The sequence below is a fragment of the Crocodylus porosus genome, unplaced genomic scaffold (genome assembly GCF_001723895.1).
Source record: "Crocodylus porosus isolate Cpor-Errol unplaced genomic scaffold, CroPor_comp1, whole genome shotgun sequence".
In the NCBI taxonomy this organism is placed as follows: domain Eukaryota; kingdom Metazoa; phylum Chordata; order Crocodylia; family Crocodylidae; genus Crocodylus; species Crocodylus porosus.
Window position 1 is genome coordinate 215169985 of NW_017728886.1, and position 11595 is coordinate 215181579.

Below are 11595 nucleotides of genomic sequence, written 5' to 3' on the forward strand. Positions count from 1 at the left end.
GAAGCTGGCTGGGGGCTGAAAGAGGTTTCTAGACAGCCAGGAACTCCGGGATCTGGGAAGGGTTTGCAGCCTCCCCACTCCTGGCTGGAGTGCCTAGCCAGCTGCAAATCCCTCTTCCTGGCCAGAGTGCCAAAGCTGGCTGGGGGCTGAGGGAGCAGGGAGGCTGCAAGCCCCTCCCCACCCCCCGGAGTACCCAGGGGCCTGCAAACCTTCCCCTCTCCTGCCCAGAGTGCCCAAGCTGGTTGGGGGCCTGAGGGAGGTTTGCAGCTGACTGGACACTCCAGCCAAGAGGCAGCGGGGTTACAGCTCCCAGTCCCTCAGCCCCCAGCCAGCTTGGGCACGCTCCGGGGGGTGGGGGGAAGAGGGGTGTGCTGGTCACTTGGTAATGAAAAACCTGGATCGCTGCAACCCCTTGTTTGCAAATGCTGCATTTCCCACCCTGCTTCCCGCCCCCAGGCCCTCCAGATTGCGTGTGCCACTGGCACAGCAAGGCACAGCAGGGCTGTGTTGGAAAGCTGCTCTGGCCAGACTTCCTCTGTGTACATGGGGGCAGCCCAAGGTTGCGCCCCTCGCTGCTGCCCCCACCTGCAAGGGAAGCATGGCCAGGGCAGTGCGGAGCTCACAGCAGCAGGCAGCTTTTGTGCATATTCCCCTGTGCACTGCCATCCCAGGTTGCACATGCTGTACTCTGGAGGGCAGCAGGGTGGGGAGCAGGATCCCCTCTGCCCACTGGGAGTTCATGCTGCAGCCAGAAGCTGGTCCTACCCGAGTCCACAGCAGGCAGGCAGCAGAGGTGGGGGGTGGGGAGAGCCGGCTTCTGCTCCTGGTGCAGCAGCTGCTGCCTTCCGTTGCAGGGCTGGGAGCTGTGGACCTGGGTCCTTGGCCCCATAGCCCTAGCAGCTGGGATCCCCTCTGGCAGGGCTGGGGGCAGGGACAAGGGGGACAAGCAGGACTATGGGAGGGGCTGAGGAGGACATTTAATTTTAAACACGGATTTTTTTAAATCGGAGAATTTGCAATTTTTTAATCAAAGAATTTGTGATTTTTTTTAATCACAGCAAACCAGGATCCCTGGGGGAGTTGCACTACTGCTGCCCCGCCTTCCTGTGACTGGGGTGTTCCAAGGACAATATCATTAGAAATTAAACTAAGTGCAGTTGCCATGGGTTTCACAACTAAAACCACAAAATTCTTTACAAATCCAATCTCTTCTCCTATCTCCCTCTTTCCCCATCTCCAGTGCAGCAATCTAACTAGCTTTTTGTCCTTAAAACAGAAAATAGGGAGATGAGTAAAGATTCAGTTCCTATTCTGGAACTTAATAAAAAGTTAATATTGAATTGTGAACTGTAACTGTCCTACATTTTAAGAAATAAAGTATTCCTTTAACAACAAACATAAAAAGATGTCTGTAATCAATCAGATACACAATTTACAATACCTCATTTTTCACAGAATGTTTTGTGGCTACAAGAAAGAATCTTTTTCTTTTTTAAATGGAAGAAATGTTTCATTCCTTGCTGAGGAAGAACTGCACAGTAGTGAACAAACCTATCAATGTAATGCAATAACAGAACAGCCCAGAAACGTACCGAGTGAAATAATGGACTCTCCCACAAAGGTAAGCAAGTCACCCATGTGAGCTGAAAAACAGCACCAGGGCAGTATTTGATAGTCCAGTGGATTCTCTCTTTTCTAATACTATTGCATTTAAAATTCAAAAATGCATTTCCTTAGGCCTTTGCAATAGTTACCTTTCTGGGGGGAAAAAAGATTAACCACCTCACCAATAAGCAAACTCCATTCTTCATTTCAATAACACAATTTTGGAATTACTCGAACAGTTTTGTGTAAGGCAGCTAAATGTAAAGCACAGGAAATACAGGAAAACATTTCTGTACTTCATGATGACCAGGTCACACTTATTTCCATTCAAGCTCAGTGATCTATTTTAAAAACATTTATTGCGTTATGGTATAAACAAACTAAACACAAGTTGTTCAACAATTTGAACACTGACATAAAAGAAAAGCAAGGTAGCTTTGAGCTAATTCTGTCACTCCTTCATGTGAGGAACCCCTATTGACAAATAAGAGTTTCCCACAAGGTAAAATTCATCCATGGAAGGTCAGCCCAACTTGCAACTAATTTATGCTCTGTTAAAGCTTAAGCAGTATATACACTTTGTACTGGCTCTCTGTACACGGGTGAATTCACCTACAGACCAGCAACAGAACTGGGATATTTGTGTGGAGGCTTTTCCCTTGTAAACCACAGGACAGATATCCTGAGATGTTTTTGCTTGTAATTCATCTTGCTTTTTTGTTTTATTTTAATGTATTACAGGATTTTCATATACACTTCTGTTTTAAGGAGCAGCATAAAAGAAGGCAGCTATTTGATTTACTTATTCATCTTCATTTTAATCCACAGCATAGTGCTGATAGGTGAATCAAAGTAGAATGCTTAACACTACAGTATGCATCTTTGACAAGATACAGTACATCATAAAGCTCCTTTGAAACCATTATACTGTATTATCACAATCCACAGTATAAAAACAGTTCCTTGAATCTGACAGGATGCACTGTAACAATTTCTTCAGAGGCATTATATGCCATAGTAATGTTTCTTTACTGTGGATTACCAGAATGAGTGTATGACATGATCCATTATGTGAGCCAGCTGTATGAAGATAAATGCATGGAATTCTGCAGGATATATCAGTCAGAAATACAGAGCAGTTAATATGAAAGTACAGATTAAATATTCAAAATAGTTACTGCTCATGCATACTAACAGTTCACAAACACTAACTGAGCTGTGATTAACTTAGTGACAGGTTCATGCTAAATAAAGTTAGTTATAATAGGAGCTCAACTATTTCATATCCTTAAAATTATTATTTTTGGCTCTTAATAAAAATTAATGTTTTTAAAGGCTCTCTGTGAAAGTTTATATATACCAAGTCTGCATCTGTAACTTAACTAATTTTTTACTGCTGAGTTTTAAAGGTCAAAAAGGACTCAATACAGTAGAAAAGGTAGCAGTTTCATAAGTAGCCTCACTTCACTGACTATATCCATAATTCAGTGGCTGTATATAGCACTTCTCTAAAGCAGATCCATTTGAGTTCTACTCACCCTGAGTTCAGCATTTACACTTTTTTAAAATGTATGTTTTAAACATTAGGTAACATACAGAAGTTTACACAAGGCTATAAAATGGTGTCAGTTACTATACATCAGTAAAAAAATACTTTAATATTTTCAGCCAATTCTGGTATTCTTTTAAAGTTTAGTGATTCTGATTCTTATTTTAAAAATCAAGTAAATATAGTTATTGATTCACACATTCATTTACTGACTACTAGAAGTTCTTTTAAAGAGTGCAACAATAAGGCAACAGTAAAAACAGCAATGTTATAGAAATTTTGCATATGTGTAAAGGTAGTAAGTTTATAAAAGACATCAGTGCTTCCTAAAAAGACAGCCTACTTGCCGTATCACAAAATTACATAGTGGTGAGAACAATTATCTATTATTCAACAACTGTTTCTCTGTAGAACAATGTTAAACTCTTTGTAATTAATTTTTGTGAAACAAGTCCAGAAAAAAAAGTGGTATTTGGCTGTATGGGACAATCAAGTTAACAAAATATATTTTTGTCTAAACTTAAATAAGAAGGTCCACACTTTTTGTCAAAAAAATTAAGCCTCTGTCAAAAATGTATTTCTTTCTTTATAGTACAGGATTAAAAGACAGGATGATGCTTACAAGGTAAAGAAATAATTTACAAGAAAATATCTTCTGACAAAGCTTTTTCAATCAAAATATTGTTTTGTAACATTCAAACATGACATACAACACAACAAAAGAAACTGAACACAAACAAAAAAATGTTATATGGACTGTTTTCAAACATAAATAAATGAAATATTGTATAGGCAGTAGGGCTCATGCTGATGGCTAGCAGGAAGTAACAGTGTGCAATCTATTTGGAAAAAAGCTCTAATGTACAAATTTCAAGCCCAGTTATGGACTGCAGCAAATTCAGTTATATCACTGTCATCTTATCGCCAAAATAAAGTCTTGATTAAATCACTCCCACCCTAAATTACTCATACCTTTGCTTCAGAGATATGAATAACTATATACAAAAAAAAGGTATATTTGTTTCACCATAGGGATAACATTGTACCTCTCTGCCAATGTCACTTGAAAACTTTCCATGTTAAAACAATTTGACAGAAAATAAACAATTTAATAAATATGCAATGATCTTATTACAGTCCTTTTGCTAAGCATGTTGTCATGCTGCTAGCTTTGTGATCACAGTGCATAGAATCCAAATGTAAAAGAATGGGGTGGCTTTTGAAGTAATGTTGGATCCCTTGCTTATAATCCCAATACATCTAAAACATTTCATAAGCTCTATCATGCATCAATCTTTTTTTTTTGCGGCAGGATCAAAACGTTTCCTGGTACAAAGTCCATTGCCGGCAATGGATGCACCAAAACCGCCAAGGAATTCACTGTTATTGCACAATACATGAAGACCTGGAATTCTTCCCAAAAGCTTAAAATAAAAATAAATGGAATTATTCTGACTTTTCCAGACATCTGCATTAATACCGTATGACTAATAAAAGCATGTCAGTTGCATGGACTGAACCAGCGATCAACATGCGCCCAGAATGCACACTAGTAAAAATGCAGTCAAAGGAAGTAGTCTTCATTGCCTATAGGTCACTTCCAGTCAAAGGTTAAAGTTCAAAGACTGAATGATCAAAGTGCTCATTTTCTCAGTAGGACTATCTTCTGCTACGAGGATCACAAAATGGTGGCATCAACATGTGTCATCTTTAAGATAAAAAAAAAAAGATTTATAGAAAATACATAAACATTCAGAGCCCTAATTTGCAAGGTACTTAAAAACAGAAACAACTAAATTATGCATACCAACGAAGGTAAAAAATGCGCCAAATTCTGACTACTATTTTGTTCAATAAGGAGTTGGAAAATGGAGAGATTACAAAACAAGATAAATATGAGGAGGCTTGGGGTTGCATTAGGAAAATGTGTTTATCAAAAATTATAATGTATTCTGAATAGTTTACAATTCAAAATATTCTGTTCATTATAAACCTAAAATTTAAAAAACAAACAAACATTTCCTCTTGGTTTCTCATAGTAGAGTATGCACGTTTTGTTAAAAAAATGTACTAGTGAGTGGCCAAGAAGTGCTGCTGCTGGTAAGGGATATATGCAGAATAAAGGAAGACAGTCTGCAATCAGAATTTTAAAAAAGTAATAGGGAGCCTATATTTTGGGGGAAACCATATTGTCATCGTAACTGTGCTCAAAGCTAAACAACAGTTCTCTCTCTACCCATATGATTTTTTTAACAAGCTAGACTTCCCATCCTTTTTACTGCTCTCTCAAGGATAGCCAACAAACACTGTCACTGCCAAAATACAAGACAAAGAATAGGCTGTAATACCTAGAGCTTTCATCTGAAAGCAAACTCACATCAAATCTATACATACATTGAACCTTTAATTTTATTTTCCTGATCATAGAAGATTATTTTTTGCAGCTGTTTTACATAATGAGTTAAGGGGAGCAAACTAGCCTTCAGACTAGTGTCTCGGTTCCCAGTATGCCAAAAATCAGTCAAAAACCAATCACTTTACATACCAGAGCCTATTTAGATACATCCATGAAAGTGGACTTAAGTTAAAAACAATTGGAGCATTTTTAGATGAGATTTAGCAGTTGCCCGGGAATCTAAAGGACACTAAAAACACTCAAAGCAAAGGCCAATTTCTTTTTCAGATTTTGTACACTTTCCTGACAATTTCCTCATGCTACTACAAATATTTTTTCCTGAAAAAGTTATCCCAATTATAAACTAGCTTTTAGATATCATCCTACAGTGAAGTCATTCATATTCGATGTCAGCCTGTAGCCAAATCACTAATCACCTCAAAACTTGCAGCAGCACTTCACTGCAATTTAACTAAAAACATGTGTCCAGCAACAAAAAAATAAACTGATTAGAATATAGTTGGTTCACTGGTTATTTCTAATGCACCTATCACTCTAGCATCTGGCAACAGAAAAAACAAGAGCCAACTTTATCAATATTTATCTTTTTTTCCTAAATTTAGAAGTTGGTATTTTAAATTAAATGCACTCCATGCTAATCCCTCTCTGCTCCAGCCTGTTTGCAAAGTGTTATGTCCTGCATACTACTATACGGTTAGGAGAACTCGTATCAAAAAGGAGAAGAACTAGAATGCATCATCACCAAGACAGGTTAGATGGACGTAAGAGGAGAAGGGTGAACATCTAAGCCACCTACAGACAGCCACAGGTAAAGTACTTCTAGGAAAACCAGCAGTATTGTGGTATTGTTTGAGAACAAATACCCATTCCCTGTTTAATAGGGACAAGATCAGGGGAAAGGATCAAGTCTTTCATGACAGTGATGTTTTTAGAAGCAAGGCAAGCTTGGTAACAGCTTTTATTCGACCAACTCTATTGCTTTTAGTATATTTTGTGGGCCATCACCAGTATAATGCCACTTTGACCCTACTATTATTGATTTTTTCCCCCCCTTGGTATTTAGGACAAACTTCAAGGGCTGAGATAGGGGAAGGGCAGATTTAAAAGATGGCCATAATGCCTGTCAGTCTGTAATAGCTTTACTGGATTATTAACCCTGACATGCTTTTCACTTCTCACTGAACTCTTTACTGGCTTTCAGAGAGCCACCTTCACCCCCTTTCTGGAAAAGGGCAAAAATGTTTCTGCCCCTCCAACAAGGATATGGGAAAAATATGCCCCTCTCTCTTCAAAACAGCAGGCTGTAACATAACCTAACAAAGAATATAAGGTTGAGGACAGCTCTTCTGCAGGAAGCAGGAAAGATCAGTTCTCAAGATAGGTCTTCTCAATTTCTGCTATCCAGCAGGTCTTCAAGGGGAAGACAGTAAAGGACCACTGAGAACATAATGATTTGTCCTCGCATCTGTAATCCATCTTAACCTATACTTATCTGATTTCATACTAGTATTCTTTTGTACAATTTTGCTTTCAATCAGAAAGCAGTGGTTTGGTAAATGATCCATACTATAAAAAAAAAAAAAAAGGGTCCAGTGACTACTTGAATGGAAGTAGAACTTTTTTTTTTTAACTACAATACAAATATCAGCCACCAACTTCCAGAAACCGATGACCACATTTATTTTTATATTTAGAATATTCCTGGTAATCACACAAAATGTTAGTCATTCTTCTATACTCAGATGACCACGTTTAATTTCCATTTTAAATTTTCATCCTTCCCTGAATTTCCTACTTCGAAGAAAACTGGAATAGCACCAGAAAATTGCTATTGTATAAAGAGTTCAGTCCTAAATCATAAAGAATAGTACTTTATTTATTCCACCACCAATCAGGATTTATATTACAGCCAAAGAGCACAAAAGTGGTTGCCATTCAAAAATGAAAAGTTTTCTTTGAAGACTACTATCAAGAGGAAATAAGACAAGAAACTCAGTCAAGAAAAACATTCTTCAGAAGTAGCCAAAGGAGGATTAAAAAAACCAAAGTGAACAAAACACCAACCTAGAATCAAAATCGAAGAAGGATTACAAACATGTTACAGAAGCTGAAGTGTAGAAAAGAAAGAGGAAACAATTACTCAAAAAGTTAAGCCACCATATAAGCTTGTGCATAACAGGACTTGCTCTACTTACGTTAAAATTTTGAAAGTGAAAAATCAGGTAATGTACATTCCAAGTGATTAACAGATTAAAGTGACCTAAATCTCTCTTGGCATCTACCTGATACATTCTTACTAGGACTAAATTAATATCTAAAGGCAACTATATAGTAAAATATTTTTTAACCAAAGAGTATTTTGAACCAAAGACACTTTAGTTTGGGAGTCAGCTACTCCACACCTGGTGCACTTACTCAGGATATACAGCAACATTTCCATTGAAAAGGAAGAACAATCAGCTACAGCCCACAGACTGGATCCAGCCCATGAACAAACTAAATCTAGCAGCACACTGCAACAGAGGAGTTATCTGTAGGGTCCTAGCACCTGCATTTATCTATTCCCTCCACAAAGTATGCTGATCGCTGGGGAGAGGAGATGCCCAGAGGGGACTGTATAGCAAAGAACAGCCTGTGGTGGCAAAATGTTGCCAACCCTCGATCCAGAACTCCCCATTTTAAAATTAGAGAACAGAGGTATTAAATATGTTTTATCAATAAAACATCTGTTGTATTTAACAGATCAGTTCTGTATTAAATTTACAACAGCAATCTAGCTTATTTCAGCAACCTATTTCTCCCTCAGAGTTTACACTCATCAAGAACTGCTATAGCTCACCAAATTTTACATGAAATTGTTCCCAAACAACTTCAAAGGACAATAATACCTTTTTCTTGTGTGTGTTTCTTATACTTTCTTTTAATCTGAACAAACAGCTAAATATACTTCTTATAAAAATTTGCAATGGTAGGTATCACAATAGATTATTTTAAGAGATTTTTCTAAGCAGTAACAACTGTTTAATCTCCTGGTGGACCACATCTTTTTTTCCTTAATAAATTTTATTCACTCATGCTCCTTTAGAATACCTATCTTCCATGTTATAGGAGAATTTTTAAGTTCCAAATTCATTAAGTGTTTAAAATCATGGACTCCTTTAAATTTTGTTATGTATCATTTGTACTCATCCTGAAAGTTGTTCATAGCTCCTGCTCTAAGTGAAATACTTACCATGATACCACCATTTTGTTTTCTTTGGATTCTTGTTACATGTTCTTACATAAAATGAATTATCTGGAGGCCGCCTCTACAATATAAAAAATAATAAATCAGCATCTCATATTTGATCATCTTTTTACGTAAGCCTTTACTTTCAAAGGTGCCATATGAATCAAGTAAAATGGATTAATAGATAGGGTCAGGTCCTGCCTACCCTGGTTAGAAAATTCACTTTAGCACATTGTCAGCAAAAAATATTTTAAAGTAGGATACTCAGCTAAAGCAAGAGTACCTGCAAATGCTTCAGAAAGCTTCAAACAGAAAACTAACACACACATAGTCATAAACAAATGTAAACTGAACCTTAAACCACTGCCAATTTAAAACACTTTTTGCAGTTTGGCTTCATTGCATCTCAGTGATAGCTTCCAGTTCAAGTCTACAGAAAGTCTCTTGTAGATTGGAAAAGTTGACCAGATGGAGTGAAGTTAGGTCTTCATGTGTGAAGACTTGTAGCCCATCAACATAGGTAGGGCAGTAGTTAATTAATAGTAATTTAAAAGGAAAAAAAAAAGTCACTGGATGATCCAAGTGAAGACATAAAAGTTACAGAAATCATCAAAAACAGCTTCTTTTATATGATAAAAGCTACATTTTTCTGGTGATTGGCTAATAAAAAAAATGGACCCGTTTGGCAAAACAGAACTATAAAAGAGTTGCCTTTTGTAAATTAACTCAATCAAAATTTAAGTTCTACATATATGATTTGTTAGTGATAAAAAAAATGGGCTGTGTACAGACATTTAGGGAGGTCAGGAGGTGGTTAGATCAAGGGTGGGTAAAACACAGCCCATGCACCAGATCCACCCCGCCAGGTCATTCCATCTGACTTGTGGGACCCCTAAAAACTGCAGACAATTAGTATTTATCTGCTCCTGGCTGCCTCTCAAAGATGATAGAAGCCAGGGGAAGTAAGACCCAGGAGAAGCTGGTGGCAGGACCCTGCAGCAAAGACCCGCCCCCCCCCGAAGCTTCTGCCTAGCAAAGGCTTCTGGCCTGGGATCCTGGGGCTGTTTCCCCACCTCCCTCCACCAGAAAGGGAAACTCAGATAAAAGTGTGGCGGTGGGGAGAGGACCACACACAATTGCCACAATCCTTGGGGTCGACCCAGGCCATCTCCTGCTGCGCCTTGTGGTCATGGCCATGCGGTCAGGAACCATGTGGTGCCAGAGCACTGCAGCAGGCAGGGAGTAGTGAAAGCAGCATGGCTGACAGGGGCCCAGAGCAGGCTAGCAGGGGCTCTGTGGAGCCAAGCTGGGCTGTAACAGCAGGGAGAAGGGGGAGTTGGCCCAGCTCCACAGAGCTCCTACCAGCCTGCGCCATCTTCCAGCTGCCCCGCCCTGGACCCCATCCTCCCGCCCAGCTGTTATTGTGCTCCAATGCACCCACTCGCTGCCACTCCCCCCTCCCTGCAGCTACCATTTCCGAGCTTTCCTGCCCACCAGCTGCATCACTGGACAGTGGAACCCTGTGCTGGTACCCCATAGCCAGGAGCAGGAGGGGTGTAAGTGTAAGTGTGAGAGAGATGGAAAGAGAGAGTTTGTAGGGCAAGTCCCACATGTACATCCCACTATACACATGCACCCACACCCCGTCTTGCACTGCCAAAACGCAGAGCCCCATACCCACATCCAGCCACCCTCCCCCACATACAACTCCCCACAAAACCCATACCCAGCCACACACCACATACCCATACACACAGCCACATGCTTCCTCACCCCATATCTACCCACTGCCCCCACAAGCCTGCTAGACACACCCATCCCCCCACATACCCAAAGCCCCCCACACAAACCTATACCCTACCCCCCAATATACGAAAGTAACACTTCACTTTAAGCTATTGTGCAATCACTTCTATGTACACTACACAAACGCATGTAAATCAGGACAACATTTTTTTTTTTTTAAATCAAAATTAAAAAAATATTGTAGATCAGGGGTCAGCAACCCCTGGCAGGCATGCCAAGCATGGCACATGAGACCATTTTGCTTGGCATGCCGCAGCCAGCCCTGGCTCTGGGTAGCTGCTGCCAGCGACGGAGCCCAGGCTGCTCCCAGCAGGACTTGCAGCGTCAAGCTGCCTTCTGGGAGCAGTTTGGGATCCCAGGTGGCAGCAGCTCCCCAGAGCCAGGACCAGCTGCAGCCAGGAGGCTCCAAACAGCTGTGCTGGGCTCAAGCATCAGCTCCGCACCGATGTATGCAGGCATACTTCAGAGCGGGTGGCGTGGGAGGGGCCTGAGGCAGCGCGGCCCTGGTTTCTCCCCTGCTCCCAGCACAGAGGTGATGAGCCCGGCGCAGCTGTTTGTAGCCTGCCCAGGCTCTGGGCAGCTGGAGCAAGCAGTGGGCAGGCTGCAAACAGCTATGCCGGGCTCCACAGCTCCGGCATCAGCTCCAAGCTGGCAGTGACTGCATGGGCACCTCGGGGTGGACAGCAGGGATTAGCAGGTCTCACAGGGTCCACAAGAGAGCTTGGGGGTTTGACCCTAACCCCCCCTCCATTCCCAGACAGACAATCCCCCCCAGTGAATCCACTCTCCCATCCCTCCCCCCACGGACTTACTTCCTCAGGTCTCAGCATAAACAAACACTGATAAAAGTGAGACAGGGAGCAGCTTGCAAGATGGGGTGTTTGGAGGGCTGGGGGGTGGACTGTCTATCTGGGGGGGGGCTGGGGGACTAAAAAACAGCCCAGTGCCAAGGAAGGGGTAGGAAAAGCACAGCCTCAGGGCTGGGGCCAG

At 40.9% G+C, this 11595-nt stretch overlaps 1 protein-coding gene across 2 annotated transcripts in view; it reads right to left on the reverse strand.

The window, feature by feature from the left end:
- Positions 1–1945: 1945 nt before the first annotated feature.
- The window catches only part of UBE2W (ubiquitin conjugating enzyme E2 W (putative)), a 58458-nt gene continuing 48808 nt past the window's right edge, over positions 1946–11595 (reverse strand). For both annotated transcript variants that reach the window (XM_019549312.1, XM_019549323.1), the window contains exons 5-6: positions 8803–8878; positions 1946–4862 (exon numbers count right to left, since the gene is read on the reverse strand). In XM_019549312.1, coding sequence (XP_019404857.1) covers positions 4849–4862; positions 8803–8878 — 90 coding nt within the window. In that variant the 3' untranslated portion in view covers positions 1946–4848. The remainder of the gene's footprint in view (positions 4863–8802; positions 8879–11595) is intronic.